Source organism: Chinchilla lanigera, unplaced genomic scaffold (assembly GCF_000276665.1).
Source record: "Chinchilla lanigera isolate Chin_1 unplaced genomic scaffold, ChiLan1.0 scaffold00066, whole genome shotgun sequence".
In the NCBI taxonomy this organism is placed as follows: domain Eukaryota; kingdom Metazoa; phylum Chordata; class Mammalia; order Rodentia; family Chinchillidae; genus Chinchilla; species Chinchilla lanigera.
The window spans coordinates 11,988,222-12,003,816 of NW_004955467.1; the positions used below are offsets into that span (position 1 = coordinate 11,988,222).

The following is a 15,595-nucleotide window of genomic DNA, read 5'->3' on the forward strand; positions in this document are numbered from 1 at the left end:
AAAAGAAAAGGAAGACAGCAGACCAGGGGTCAGCATGGTCTGCAGGAGAAGGCTGGGTTGCTCTGGAGGAGCCTGCAGCCTGGCCCAGCCAGGGAGCAGCAGTACCTGTCTCAGGATGAAGGCGACCACGTCAGTGGACTCCCAGTAGCTGGCGTGGAAGAGATGGGGCAGGGCGACGGTGGGGAAGGCGGTGAGGACATCAGGGCAGTAGAGAGCATAGTCGATCCGCTTGGTGCCCCACCATCTGGCCGTGACTGCAGGTCCGAGAAGGAGGTGAGGACAGGGCAGCCAAGCGGTAGCATGGGCCTCTGGCTGCACAGACCCGGTGGTGAACGTGCTGCTTGTCAAGTTTAGGGCCAGAGCACTGGGCCGCACCTGAGCTTGGGGCAGTGGGCTGCTCCCCTCCTACCACCTCCTCACCACACAGCAGCCCCATCACCTGGGCACCCCTCCTCCAGATTGAGCCCCACCCGGGAAAGCGTCAGCCCCAGGCTGCTGATCAGCAGGGGCTCTGAGGTCAGGGCTCAGTCAGTGCACTGAGAGGTCACAGCTTGGTCCATGGTCGGAGATCAGAGCCCTATCCAGGGTCAGAGGCCAAGCTTCCGTTCAAGATGAAAACTCAGTCCCAGGTTAGGATCAGGGACCAAGGCTCTAGGCAAGAGCAAAGCTCATATGAGCCAGGCTCAGCATTTGGGGCCTGTCCAGGGTCAGAGGACAAGGTTCTTTCTGAGGTCATTGCCCAGTCTGGGAAGTCAGTGAGGATCAGTCCAAAGCCAGGTCTCTGCCAACAGACCAACAGCTCCCAAAAGGCAGGAATACCACCCTCTTCCCTGCAGGGGGCCACCTGCATGGCTACGGACCCAAAACCACCCCAAGGAAGGGCCCCTCTCCCTGAAATGCAGGCAGGGCCCCAAAAGGACCTCACTCACTGCGGGACGCACCCATGGGTGCCAGGCTGTCCGAGGACTCTGAGCTGTCACTGTGGGAGCTGCCCTCGCTCAGCCTCCGTCCGGCACGCTGGAACCTTGGGGCTTCAGGGAGTGAAGCGGGGGCATCCAGAAGCGGGGGGCTGCCCTGGGAGCTGCCCTCCAGGAACAGGGGGCTGTGGGTGTGCAGGGCATCAGCTGGAAGGGGAAGTGCAAGGCCAGGGTAAGTAGTGGATCTCCAACAGAGTTGGCCACTCAGTGCCAACCTTGTGCTGGGCAAGATGGGCAGGAAACTGAGCGGGCAGAGGAACCAGCCCAGGCCTAGCAGGCAACCTGCACTACACGTGCACACACACACACACACACACACGTGGGCACACGCACGCAGGCACACACGCATGCACACCCCACTGGGGACTGAAGGGTCTCCTTTCAAAGTACATTGCTGTTTCACCCCCCCTTCACTGGTGAGTGAGGCAAGCAGTGAGGGCTCCAACCACCACCCTCACTCCCAACAAAGCTGCAGAGGGAGATGTGCAAAGCGCAGCTGAGGTCATGGGGATGGCAAGTAACCACGTCTCTCCTACCAAAGTCCTCCCCTGAAGCCACAAAGGACTGTGGCTGACCTGGACGTGAATGGAAATGAACTCTAGCCTGGGAGCTGGTGTGGCTGCGAGCGGTGCAGGGTCCCCTGACCAAAGAGCGACCACGAGGATGGGGAGGGATTCTTGGAGCTTTGCCTACCTAAGGAAGCTCCTTGCACAGCAGGGCTTTTGGGAAGCATGTCCCTTGGAAATGAAGGCTCGGGAGGGGACGGGTCTTAATCCTTTGGGCCACACGCACAGCGTCCCTCCTTCTCTGGCCTGCAACTGAGCAGGCTCAGGCTACTCCCGCTGCACCATGGTATACAGCCAAGGCCTGGATTCCAAGCCCTTGCTTTTCATTCCACACCTGCCCTCAGCCTCACCCCCTTTAAGCCCTGGTAGCCTCCGACCCTCCCCAAACTCATCTGCCCAGCTCCCCTTTGCTCCCTCCTCCTCCAGCTCTTCTCCTCCTGCTCAAACGCACTTTCCCCTCCAGGCCCTGGTCAAAAACCACCTTTTCCACAAAAGCCTAGATGGCTTAGTCCCTCCCTCTAGAATCCGGGCTGGGACTCGGGAATGGTAGTGGATGTAGATCCCTGGACTTGCCTTCAAGTCTGACAACTCGACTGTGACACTGGCCCACACCCACAGGAGCTCGGCCTGGAGCCTGCTGGGAACAAACAGGCTCTCTGGACCCAAGATGCCTCGCACAGAGCGAGTGCAGGGCACGGTGGCCACTCTGAAGACAGAAGAGTCAGCAACTCCCTGCTGTCTCCTCCAGGAGTTCACAGACCCTTCTCAGATGAGTCACCGCATCAGCTGACAGCTCGGGAAGCTGGGCCAGAGAGCAGTCCTCGAATGCCACCTGGCGGAGGCCCAGCCTCTAGCCCTGAGGACCTACCCAAGAGGAGAGATTGTCCATCACCCAGTGGGAACCTCTGGTAGCGGGGCACGCTGACGGGAGGCACCAGGTGGAACCTGGGCTCCAACAGAGGCTCGAGCCGCGAGGCAGAGGGGTCCGCGCAGTGGAAGAAGCTGTAGACCTGGCTGCAGGCAGGACGCATCTGGAAACCTGGGGTAAGTGGGGAAGACACATGGAGAAGCCCCTTGATAGTACCTGCCCCCTTGGCCCCAGAAGGATCCCTGGGGTGCAGCTCTGAATAGCCTTCTCTTCCCCTGAAGAACCTCCCATGGCTCCCTGCTACCAACTAGAACAAAGCCGTCACATTCAGCTACCGTTCAAAGCCTTGCCAATCGTCCCCACCTACGAGTGCCACTAGAGACACCCAGCAAGGCACCGCAGCCACGACGAACTCTGCGATTCCCTCTTCCTACTTGCTGCTTTCCTTTCTCTGTGCTTTTGTCCTATCTTCCTAGGAGTCCTATCTTCCTAGAAGACACGCCCTCCATAGTTCCCACTGGTCAGACTCCTTTCAGCTCCCCCAGCTTTAGTTGTTACCTAACCTATGAAACCAACAGAAGTTCCTTAAATCAGGACAACGGCCCCTTGCTCGGGCCCCCACACTCAACCCTAGGCCTGGAACTAGATGGGGCCTGGGTTTGTTGGAGCTGACAGGGCACTTCTCTCACTGGCCAGCAGATGTCTCCACTGAAACTCTGCCTCTCCGGCTCGTCGCCCGTCCTGGATCAGGGGCCAGAACAGGCAGCCTCCAGTGAACCCCGCAGGTCCTCAATGACACAAGGTGGCCATGAGTTCTGCCTCCTCTCCCCACTGCAGCCACAGCCCCTTCCTTTCAATCTGGTCACACTGGAGGCTGTCAGCAAGCGTCAGGGAGAGCACTGATTTGCTGACATGCAAGATGCCCTCCAAGCTGTGAGTCTGTGCTCCTCTCCTCTGTCACTGCTAAAGCCCTTGGTGGCCAAATCCTCTCACATGTGCATGCTAGAGGAACAGGAAAAGGTTTTCAAGGTGGCAGGTGCATGGGCAAAGACACTGTGATGGGCTTGAATATGGGGCAGGCTGGGAAACCCAGCTGGCTGCAGGGGTCTGCTGAGCAAGGGGTGGGGGGGCTGGGGAGCAGTAGGGTGAACATTTATGGCTTCTCTTCCCACAGAGCATAACTATGGCACAGTGGGGCCACTATGCCAGGGACATAGGGCAGGGACAGTGAAATGCATCCAAAGCTGCCTCACCTTTGGCCCATCCGGGGAAGCTGCCCCAACTTTCACTTCCCTCCCCACCCCTCCTCTCCTTTTCTCTACTGACCCCACCTCTGTGATTCTTCCCCACCGACCCCAACACTCCTCTTCTCCCATTTTGAGATCCAGCTATACACACCGTCCAACCCGGGCAGCACCGTCCTCCGCATGGCCAGGACCAGGCCCAGGGGTGAGCCAAAGAGGAAGAAGTCAGACACATCAAAGTCAAAGCGGCCCAGGCTGACCTCAGGGAGCTGGGGCCCCCCCACAGCAGAGAGCTCGGCCTCGTCTTTGAGCACACTGGAGTGGATGCTGTGGAGGGAAAGACAGGGGAAGGCAGGCTAGGGAAGAGCAAGAACGTGGTGTTCGCTCTGAGAGCCAAGTGCACAGCCCTCCTTCTCACGTGGTGTCCACTTGCCCAACACCAACAAAGTTAGCGGCAATCAGCACTGCACTGAGACCGGGCCAACATTTGGCTAGAGCAGGGGTCAGCAAACTTTTCCTGCAAGGAGCCAGTTGGTAAATATTTCAGACTTTGTGGGCCATCTGGTCCCCAGCACATCGACTGAATGCTGCCATCGAAGCATAAAAGTAGCCACTTAATACATGTGGCTGTGACCCACTGCAGCCATATTTACAGAAACGGGCTGAGCACCTGGGAGCAACTGAGCACCCTGCACCAGCCAGGGCTGCCCCCTTGTGCTGCCTCGTGACAGCCACACTGAGAATTCCTGCACTGTCTGCTGGAAAAGCCCAGCCTGGCCAATCCACAGACCAGCTGGCTAGTGTCAGGGCTGCCAGGTTTAGGGTTTTTGTCCTCACTCGTGTTCCAGGCAACCCGCAGACACAGATGCAAACAGCCTGACCTTCCCACCCGCTCCAGCCAGCAAGGGAAACAGAGCTAAAGGAGAAAAACACGAGACGCACAGAATCCCAGCCATTCCCATCCCAGATGGCCGGTGCTCTGGAAAGAGTCCGAGTTCTACTCAGCCACAGACCCAGAGCTGGGGGCTGAGGGTCAGGCAAAAAAAAATGGGGCCCTCCCTGTGAGTATGAGGTACAGCTTAGAGATCAAAACCCAACAAAGGAATTTGTGGAATCTACCAATCAGTCACCTGAATATAAATTCAGAGTTGGAAGAGAAAAATTTCAGAAGTAATACTTGGAGCAGTATGGGCAAGGGTCCCACCCCGCAGGGTAAGCAAGTGTGCAAAGTTGAATCTCCAGTCTCGTGCTCCCTTCTGCTTCCCACGGGGTGAGCATCTCACAGTGCAGACCACGACATTCGTGCTTAACCATACATCTTTCATGTGCAGCGTGGTCCCTAGACACACGCCAACTACTTAATTGCTACAGAAACAGCCATCTGTCCCTGCACCAGAGGGAAAAGCTGGCTGTGTTGAGGTAGCTATCGAAAAGCCTCTGATTTCTTGTCACTCTCCAAATGTGGGGCTTTCTTAAAGGATTTTTCAAGGGTGAACCAGAAATGTTGTGATTTTTTCACCCTGCAACTCTCACTTGCATGGAGCTACTTTTCTGCAGGATAAACTGTTGAGATGCTTTAAATAGACAAAAGTTTAAATACACAGAGGCTCATAATTCCACCTCCAAGAATGCATCTGAGGGAAGTACAGTTGTTTCCCTTATTCACACGAATATGTTCCAAGACCTCAGCAGATGCGTGAAACCACAGAGAGCACCAAATTCTGTATCGTGTTTCTTTTACTATGCAAACATTCCTGTGACAAAGTCTAATTTATAAATTAGACACAGTAAGAGAGTAATAACTAACAATAAAAGTATAACAATATACTATTAAAAAGTTATGTGAATGTGGTCTTTCATTCAAAATATCTTATTATGTTCATTGTTTCACTAAAAAGAAGTACTTTATGGCTTCTCTCTGGCATATCTAAATTGCCAGTACCATTATCCTTGTGCTTTGGGGTCATTATTAAGTAAAATAAGGGTTACTTGAGCTCAAGCACTGCAATATTACAACAGTCAATCTGATAACCTAGACAGCTACAAAGTGACTAACAGGTAGGTAGCATATACAGGGTGGGTACTCTGGACAAAGAGTGATTCATGTTCAAGGTAGGATAAGAGTGAGACAGCATGAGATTTCATCATGCTACTCAGGATGTGCACAATTTAAAATTTATGACTTACTTGTTTCTGGAGTTTTCTATGTAATGTTTGGACTGTGGTTGATAAACAACCAACTGAAGTTACAGAATGTAAAAATGCAAACATGGTAAGACTACAGTAAGCCTAACACATATTAATGTCAATGCACAGAAATACCTACCATAGTGCTATTTATAATAGTGAAGAACTAGAAAAAAAACAAAATATCCAACTACTGGGGATTGAATTTATGAGAACTGTCCATTCACTCAACAAAACATACTGCTATTAAGAATATTAACCAAATATTTTTAATTATATGGAGAAAAGATCACAGGGTAAGAAGTCTGGGGATTTTTTAATTAAAACTATATGCATAATATGTTTTTTAAAATATACAGAAAGGAAATAAAATGTTAACAGTGATTCTTCTGGGTGGTAAGATGATACATTTTCCAAGTGTTATAATGACCTTGTGAACTTATCATTGAGTAAGAAAAGAGAAACCAAAGGAAGAGAGAGATGAAGAGAAGGGAAAGAAAAAAAGACACTCCTGCCAATTTGGGTCTATATTCAACACTCATTTGTATCCTGAATTAATGTGCACATAATGCAATGAACCTGTGTTCATTGGCTATCTCTTCTAGAAAGTTAGACAAAGATTAGTGGAAGGCCCACAAACAGAAGTGTGTTGTGTTCAAGGCACTGAAACAGGGACAGGGAGACCAGAATGCTGACCCCAGCTCTTTGGTGACTGGCGGTGTGACTGCCTCCTCTGAGAAATAATGGGGATGTACACCTGGGGCAGGTTACAATGTCCACATCTGTTTCCCCTAGATTCCTCCACCTGTACAGGACAGTAGGCTGGGCAGCATTATCTTTTTGCAGAACATGAAGTAGAGACTCAGGTGTAATACATCGTCCCCAGTCTCTCTGCAAGTTTGATCATGGCAGAGACAGGAAGCAGAATCCTGGGTCTTGGTGCAAGGAAGATGGCAAATGGCTGCAGTCCCAGAACTTTGATCCTTGTCTATAGGCCCGCATGGAAGGATCTGGGACATATGACTCGTCATAGATCTCCCAGGTGACTCTGAGACAAGGTCCTCCCTCCCCAGGTCATTTTGATAGAAAGAAAGCAGAGGCCAGGGAGGAGGCGGTTACCTTGAGAGAAAGGCGTGATGCTGGGTGATGGCCTCACAGTCATAGGTAGAGGAGTCGCTCTGTTTCCGTGGCAATGGCCTCTTAGGCTCCTCATCCTCTACCCCACTGGAGATGTCAATGTTGCTTTTGCTGAGCCGCTTGCTGCTGGACAGGCTGCAGTCTTCCTCCACCACCACTGGGGTGTCCTTGGGGGCCGGTAAGAGGATAGGGTGCACTGCCACTGCAGGGGCCTGTCTCCTCCCCCAGCCACAAGTGAGCCCCTTCCTTCCGTGATGTGGGGAGCTACACTTTCAAAAGGCATGCAAAACCCACAATGCAATAATGGGGAGATTTTAGGTACAGGGTACTTTCCATGTCCACAGGGTTGAGCCCTCCAGCTGGGGTGCTAGACAGCTGTCTAGGAAGCCACACCCAGTCAGCCCTTATGGGCCTCAGCCTCCCCACCAATGATAGTAATCTTTTGCTATCCTTGCAGATTTATGATACAATCATTTGTACCACGGATCAAGGGTGCCAGCACCACCTCCCCACTCCTCTGGGAATGGACCCTCCCCAGTCCCACCACCTGGCCACACCTGGGTGCTGCTGATGCTCCCTTTCCGGCTGCTGCTGCCTGGGCTGTCACCTGAAGGCCCTGCACTGTAGCAGATGGCATCAAAGGCCAGGAGGCCACCCACACAGTCTCCGATGAGACACACCTGCAGGAGGCATGGCTGGGACTGCAGGCCTGCCCACTGCTGGCCCCCTCACCCCACACCCAGCCACACAGGGTCACTTCCCACAGGAGAGTAAGTAATCAGTCCAGAGAGGTACCCAGAGAGCCTGAACTGGGGGTAAGGCTCATCTTGGGGTCAGAACTTCATCTACAGTCAGCTTGAGGACTGGGTCAGGCTAGGCTTAGGATCAAACTCAGCTAGGGATCCACATGGGCTCCAAATCAAAGCTCAGGTTGTCAGCCTCAGTTTTCCTATCTGTAAAATGAGGGCAAACCCCCAATCTCAAAGACTGCCTTCAGGTGGGCCTGGTGATGCATGGCTGTAATCCCAGCATTCTAGGAGGCTGAGGTAGGACTGCAAGTTCAATGCCAGCCTGGGTAACTTACAAGACACCCTCTCAAAATAAAAAATTTTAAAAGGGGCTGGGGATATAGCCCAATGCAGAGGTCCTGGGTTCAACCCCCATACCACATCAAAAACAAAACCCTCTTCCTTCTCAGGTGCTACCATTCTGGAACGGCCTGTCTTGATTCTTACAGCCTCCCGGCGGATCCCAGCCTCTCTCTCAGACAATAGCCGGGATGGAAAGGGAGGGGAAGGCTGTCCTACCTGCCCACTGAATCCAATCCCATCAGAGGACTTGAGGAACTCGCTGTAGACCTGGTTGGCTCGCTCGATGACCATGGCGACAGCATCCTGGTACTGCGGGGAGGAGATGGCGAGCAGGGGCAGGGCAGCCAGAGGGACATGGTCCTGGCTGTTGCTGAGGCAGCCCTCATCGTGGCTATAAGGGTTCAGGCTGCAGACAGGAGCCCATGGTAAGCCCAGCTGGGATCAGAAGGAGGGCGGGTGTAGGGCTGAGGAGCGGGCAGAAGACAGCACACGCTGGCCAGGCCCTGGGCCCCCAGCTCCAGAGACCTTGCACGAGGACACAGGCAAGGCCCGGGTGAGACGGAGCGCAGGCAGTGGCGGCAGGAAGAGCAGGAGAGAGGGGTTCAAGCCGATGCCCACTCCCCCATGTCCTTCCCACACCAGCCCAGGGCGTGGCACAGCAGTGCTCTCTTGCCCTCTTCTGCATGGCCTTAAGGACACCCCAGTTGTAGAGGAACGAACACATTAGCTGGGGAGCCAGCTACAGCGGACAAGGGTGGAGATGCAGCACCCTGGCAGACTTCCTGGAGGGCCTCAGAGGAGGCTCTGGAGAAACTGAGAAGGTGGGAGGGAGGGGATCGCTCAGTGGCCCCAGCTTGAACGTGGGAACCCTGCTGGCTGCTCGGTGTCGTGTGCCTTGTACAGTGGCAAGGATCCACAGCCGTCATCAGCTTTGTCCAAAGGGCCGAGAGAGCCTCTCCCACAGCATCTCCACTCCCCGGCGTAAGCCGGACTTTGCACACACCCCACACAGACCTCCCTACCAGGAAGCCCCTCCCTCTCCAGACAGCTCAGGCCCACCTGCAACCAGGCTCCCAGCAGCCTCCCCACCACCACCTCGCTTCCCTCTGTCCCCTGGTGCGTCCCACCCTGCCACACTGTTGGGATTGGCTGGTCAGGAGGGACATAAGGAAAAGCTTCAAACTCCCCACTTCCTGCCCAGAGCCTGTCCTTCCTCGCAGTCTGAACTTAGCCTGACCCAGGGCACAGGGCAGCTCCCACTGGGGACCCAACAGAATTTAGGGCAGGTGACAGGACCAGGGCACCCTCAGTGGGTGAGGGAGTTCTCATGGTGTGTAAGGCCAGCCCTACCAGCTTTCCTCACCTCCAAAGAACACAAATTAGAGGAAACAGGCCTCGACTGCAGCCGGAGAGATTTTAATTAGCTGAGAAAAAACTCCTTCCCAGCAGTGATTACGGGGTGATTAATGGCTGTGGCAAGGAGCTGCCAGGAGTAGAGGTAAGCTCCCTCCTGCTATCCTCTCAAATGGCCAGGCCATCCATCTTTCTGGATGTAGCGGTAACCCAGCTCCGGAGGTCAGACGTCCTGGGGGTAGAGGAGAGGCGGGGGTCCCAAGATGGATTATGAACCGGTGCAATTATTAACTCTAGGTGGTTGGGGAACAGAGCCTCCGTCACAGGCTGGGAAGTTCCCAAAGTGTGCTGCGGACGGGAAGCAGTGACCACCTGTTAAAGATCAGCTTGCAGGGCCCTGCTTCCTGGCTCACCTCCACGGGTAACCCTGCACATCTCGCAGGTTACGCAAGAATCACACTGGGGATTCGGGCGATGAGCCAGGTAGGCAGAGTCCCTAACCTAATCCCGTTCCTTCCTCCCTTCCACCTGTCATTGAGATCTGCCTCCTGGCATCCTGGGAACACAGATGAATCAGCCTCTGCTCCCCATTCAGCACAGTGCAGGGGCCCGGTCCAGACCCACCGGAGCCTTAGGGCAGGGAAACTTCATTCCTTCCCACACTGCTGAGCAGCTGAACCCTCCTAGAGCCACGTATGACAGCCCACCCATGGACTCCCATTCACCCAGTTCCCTGCTGAAGCTCTCCCCGCCCTCCCCAAGCCCCAGATGGTAGAGGCTGTGCCTGAGGCCAGCCTCTGCAGCAGCCTCCAGCTCCAACAAGATCATGTGATGGGCCAGAGGGGCAGATGGAGGTGTCAACAGCTCCCTCCTTTTCAGCCCTAACTGCTGAAAGCTCCCAGCTTCCAACTTCCAGTCCCAATAATTTGCCAAATGCTTTCAGCCCTGCAGCTGCTCAGGACCTTGTTTGTAGACAATTGATGAGAAACCAGAGCATCCCCCTGGCTCCAGGCACCCACCTTCAGCTCCGTCAGCCTGGGGCACCTGAGGGGCACTGGAGCCCTCAGGCCCTAAGCAGTGCGTGGGATCCCCAGAGACCCTGGAGGCCCTGATCACCCAAATTGCCGTAGTGGGCAGGGACAGGCCAGCATCTGCAGTGAGGGAGCGGCCAGGGCACAGCCTGAGCTTCTGCCCATGCCATTCTAGCATCCCTGCTCCCCACCCCTTTCCCAGCCTGCCCTGCACCAAGCGGAGAGAGAGTGCCTCCTCCCCCAGGAGAATGGTGGCGCCAGTCGCAGCTGGTACCCCAGCCCAAGAAGGCTTTGCAGGTTAAACGCTATGCACACACCAGCACCCAGAAGGCTCACAACCCGAGAAGGCACTTAGTGCCCACATGTTACAGAGCTGGAAGCTGAGGTAGGGAGAGGTTGAACACCTTCCCCCAGTCACACCGCAAGGATCTAAATCCAGGCTGGCCTGAGCGGCCACAATACATATCCATGCTATCACAGCAGTACAAGTCAGCCCGTCCGGGAGTCCTCCCTGGCCTTCTCCCCAAGTGCTCACAGTGCCTTTGGCCACCTCCACTACAGAATCTTCCCCTACCAGGCTGTAATAGCGTAGCATGGGAAGGAGGCTGCTTTAGTCTGACTCCATTTGCCGAGTAACTGCCAACTCTATCAAGGCCTCAGTTTCCTTATATGTGCCAAGAGGGTCAAGCCTACGGAGCACAGGAAGTGGTGCCAAGCTACTGTGGGGCCCCTGGCACCAGCCATCCCCAGTAGAGGGCTCTTGCTGACCACTCTCCACCAGTGATGCTCATGGCCGGCCTGGAGCTGACTCCCCAGAGTCCTTGGCCGGTGCCCAATGCCCACCCCCACAAGGAAGGGGCAGCCCTTCTGCTCAGTCCCCTCAGCGCACACCAACCAGGCATCTGAACAAGCAGACGCAGACTCACTTAGAAACGAGTGAGAAAGCCTCAGAGCAGATGGCGGGACAGGGGACGAACTTGATGAGGATGTGGCCCAGGGCAGCGGGGAAGTGGGCGCGCATGACCTTCTCCAGGACGGAGCTGAAGGTGTGGATGTCGGCCGCCTTGCAGGAGGGGTCCCCCGAGCCTGTGTCCAGGATGTTGCCCCCGTGCAGCACCAGCAGGAGCACGTGCGTCTTACAGGAGCGCTGAGCGCAGCCTTCCTGAAGGGACATGGGTGGGGATGGCGAGGCAGGCAGCAGGGGAAAGCGGGGCACACGGGGACACACACACATGGGGAGATGATAGCCCAAGCTCCAAGTCTAGGAGCTCTGCAGCCTCCCCTGCGCTGGGAACTCTGGTACATTCAGAGAGAGAACAGGCTGCCAGGAGAGGAGGGCGAGACCCTCGAAGGATGTCAGGGCAGGGGGAGTCTGAAGACATCTCTCTTGTTCATATGGGAGCCTGAAGCCCAGAGAAAGTCAGGAAGCTACCCAGGATCACACAGCAAGTCAAATGAAGAGCAAGATGAAAGCTGGGCAACCTGTCTACTGCCCCAGGGCCCTTCCTAAAATTGACCACAAATGGGAGTGGACACCTTGGAAAGTCAGCTCACCTCACTGTCTTCATGGATCTCGATGCTTCCCTGGGCTGGAAACCTTTGTCTTCTCAGGGATACCCGGTACAGTTCTCCTGCAGAGGGGACAGAAGCAGGGGTTAGTATCAGCCCACCCCACACAGCTGCTGGACACTTATGCACCCAGCTGGCTTCATAGCAGAGGCCCTGGCTTATGAATGGTCTAGAATTGAGAAAGTCACCCCATCCAGCCCCCTGCCGCTGAAGTCCACCCACCATGACGTGCTTTGTCCTGCTAAGGAAAGCAAGAGTGGCAGAGGTTGGCCACCACGGATGCTGGCCACCGCGACTGAGGACAAGCATCCTTGGGAAGGAGCAGTTCTCCTCTTGTTGACCAAAAACAACAGCAGCATTGCATATCATCTGATGATGGCCATTTCTGGTCCTGGATGATACTTCAAGACACATACACACTCACACCAGCACATCTGGAAAACCCATGTCTGCTTGACATGATACTCTAGTGTACCTGCAAGCATGCTTCCAGGAGGGATTAACCTTTTTTTGTTTGTTTGTTTTTGAACCGGGAATCGAACTCAAGGCCTTGTGCTTGCCAGGCAGGCGCTTATGCCGCTGAGCTGCATTCCCAGCTTGGGATTAACCTTTGCGTTAGGACACCTTGTAAACAGAATGTGGCCCGTCTAGTTTGGGTGAGCAAAGAACACCAAGGTCGGGGAAAGGCGAGTCCACTCACTCACTACTCACTCACCCCTGCCCTCACTCATCAGGGCTACTCCTCCTCAGGCCCTCGGACCTCAGACCTGGGCTGAGACTGAAGCAACACCCCTGATTTTCCTGGACCTCCGCTGGCCCGCAGATTACAGGACTTCTCAGCCTTTGCAGCTGGGACAGCCAATCCCCTATAATCCTTTTGTATAACTCTCTGCTTCTCCAGCTGAGTCTGTTTCTGTGGAGAGTCCTCACTAACACAGCCAGATAAATAGTTTTTTCAAAAGTATCTGGTTGGGGTGGGAGGTATAGTTCAGCGGTAGTGTTTGCCGGCCGTGTGTTAGGCCCTGGGTTCTATCCCTAGCACTGCTAAAAGAGAAAGGAAGGCAGGACGGGGAGGGAAGGAAGAAATCTCATGGAAGCTCTCTGAGAGACAGTAAGGAGCATGGTCCCGGGGAAGTGGACCTGCAGAGAGGTAAGTCCGCATTCAGTATGACATTTGGCATCGCCCCCTAGTTTTGGGGTAAAGCAGGTCACTCCCAGAAGTGCTCTCCCGGCCCCTTCCAGTTGCCTGACTCAGGGCCTCCTCCAGGAAGGCCTCTCTGACTCTCCCTGCTCTAACACAGGGGTCTACAGCCTGTTTTTGTAAATAAAGTTTTATTGGGACACAGCCAGGCTCATTCACTTACAGATTGCCTGTGGCGGCTCTCACACCGTAGTCACAGACTTCAGTGGCGGCAACAGATGTTCAGCCCCCAAAGCCTGAAATATTTACCGCCCGGCCCTTCACAGAAAAACGTGCCAATCATTGACCTAACACCTAACTCCCAAATGTCATGATACTGGGCTTGCAGGTAGAGAGGGACCTCAAAGACATCCAACAGGCCACCCTGAGGAATCCTTCCTTCTGTCCAGCCTACCTTGCCTCCTCTCCTTTCTCCCCTGTCAGACAAATACTACTTCCTCTGCACAGCCAAAACCCACAGCTAGATTGTGAAGCACTTGTTCACCTTCATTTACAAAGCCCATTCTAGAGAGGATGACCCTTCTCTTCCTCATGCGCCCCCTTCCTCTTCTAGGGGTCTACTGCTCGCCGCTGTGAGTCATAGCTGGGGAGGGTCCTTCCCACAGGCTCTGCGCGCATCCCTAGCCAATCCGTGTCTGAGTCAACCTCAGCCACTGCCAGCCCCAGGGAAAGGTGTTCAGCGAAAGAATTTCAAAGGAGGAGCTCTGCTCAGCAAGGAGGTACATTTCTGAAATCTTCTGTCCTCACAGGCACAGCCCTGGATGGAGAGTAACTGCTTTATGAGCTCAGAGCTGCTGCCCACACACAGGAAATCATTTTCTAAGTGATGAAGGGGTTTGGCTTTTAGGGGGAGGAGAAATAAACCTGTGCTGAGCCTGGGTCTGCCCAGTACTTTCAAATGCCCCTTGCAGTGGCTCAGAGTCTTCTGCATCATTCCTAATGCACTAAAGACCTGGCCCTGCCTTTGGCTATGGGAGACCCAGGCCTTGGGCTCAGAACAGGATGATAATAAGAGATGATAGGAATGATCCAGTTTTATTGAACAATGATGAGTATTATGTGCAAGGCACTGTATGCTTTGTATGTGTCACCTCACTTAGTCCCCACAATTACCTTCTGGATTTGGGTGCTTTTGTTCTTAGTCCCATTTTAGAGATAAACAAACTGAGGCTCAAACAACCCAGGCTCCAGGACAAACAACCCACATCAAACTTGCCATATGCCACATAAATAAGACCAAGGGAACTGAGCTAGAGAACTTTATATCTGATGCTTCACCAGGTGCTGCCCTGTCCTGCACCACACAGCTTCCCCGTGAGGTGGACAAGCCAATTCTGCAAAGACATGAAGCACCATGGACCACAGCACCCACAAACATTAAAGTCCAGGTCTGCTACCCCAGGCCCTCCTCCCATGACATGAAGCGGTCTGTCACAGGGAAAGAGCACCCAGGAAGGAAGCAACACAAGGCAGCTATGTGTGCAGCCTCATCAGGAGTGAGTGAACCAGGAGGAACCAGGAGCAGGGGAAGGGCTGAGACCTCGGCAGGGCATGGAGGCCTGGAGCATCCCTGCCTCCAGAGCTGGCAGGGCTGAGGTTAAACCATGCATGCTGGAGCGAGAGTGCTGAAGTTCCAGACTTGGCTTTCTAAATTTTTTTCTTCTACACAGTGGATTGTTTAATTTTTTGAGAAAGGGTCTCCCTAAGTCACTAAGTTGCCCAGGCTGGTTTTGAACTTGCCATGGTCCTGCCTCAACCTTCCAGAGTGCTGGGACTACAGGTAAGCACCACTAGGTGGAGCTCAGACTTGCCTCTTATCAGCTGTGTTAAACCAAAGCCTTGGTTTCTTCATGTGGGATATAGGAATAATAATAGTAACTACCTCATGGAACAATGATGAGGATAAAGAAGTTCATGCATATAACTGGTTTAGAACAGGACATGGAATGTAAAGCGTTACAGGTGTTCGCTGCTATGATTATTCTGGGGCCCAGACCTGGGGCCACAGTGGACACAGAGGGCTGGAGGCTGATGGGGACATCACCGCCTGCCTGCACATTCGCGTGCCCTGCTGCCAAGTACCTCCCCGAGCCCTGGCAGGTTCTCCGGCCTCGCTGGGCTGGGTGCCTGCTCGCAGTGTGATTATAGGATTAAACTCTGTGATTGCCACAAATAACCATAGCTAGGCTATAAATAACTTGCAGGGAAGACATGAGGGTCCTGCTGTCTCCTGGGCACCATGCCCTCGTGAGGGGTGGGCTGGATCCCATGCCCTCAATAACGACACAGCCCAAGGAGTTCCCCCATCCTCTATCTGCCTGGAGTCAGCCCTCTCCCCTACCCTGCAACCCACGCGATACCCTGGGCATCA

At 54.3% G+C, this 15,595-nt stretch overlaps 1 protein-coding gene across 2 annotated transcripts in view; it reads right to left on the reverse strand.

The window, feature by feature from the left end:
• The window catches only part of Pitpnm3 (PITPNM family member 3), a 78,208-nt gene that overhangs the window by 15,041 nt on the left and 47,572 nt on the right, over positions 1 to 15,595 (reverse strand). Inside the window, exons 5-13 of one of the 2 annotated variants that reach the window (XM_013522224.1) lie at positions 12,009 to 12,085; positions 11,381 to 11,616; positions 8,287 to 8,476; positions 7,537 to 7,659; positions 6,962 to 7,146; positions 3,810 to 3,982; positions 2,412 to 2,582; positions 942 to 1,124; positions 106 to 254 (exon numbers count right to left, since the gene is read on the reverse strand). In XM_013522224.1, the coding sequence (XP_013377678.1) occupies positions 106 to 254; positions 942 to 1,124; positions 2,412 to 2,582; positions 3,810 to 3,982; positions 6,962 to 7,146; positions 7,537 to 7,659; positions 8,287 to 8,476; positions 11,381 to 11,616; positions 12,009 to 12,085 (1,487 nt within the window). Of the gene's footprint in view, positions 1 to 105; positions 255 to 929; positions 1,125 to 2,411; positions 2,583 to 3,809; positions 3,983 to 6,961; positions 7,147 to 7,536; positions 7,660 to 8,286; positions 8,477 to 11,380; positions 11,617 to 12,008; positions 12,086 to 15,595 lie in introns of both variants that reach the window. The other variant, XM_005399663.2, reaches the window with a different exon arrangement.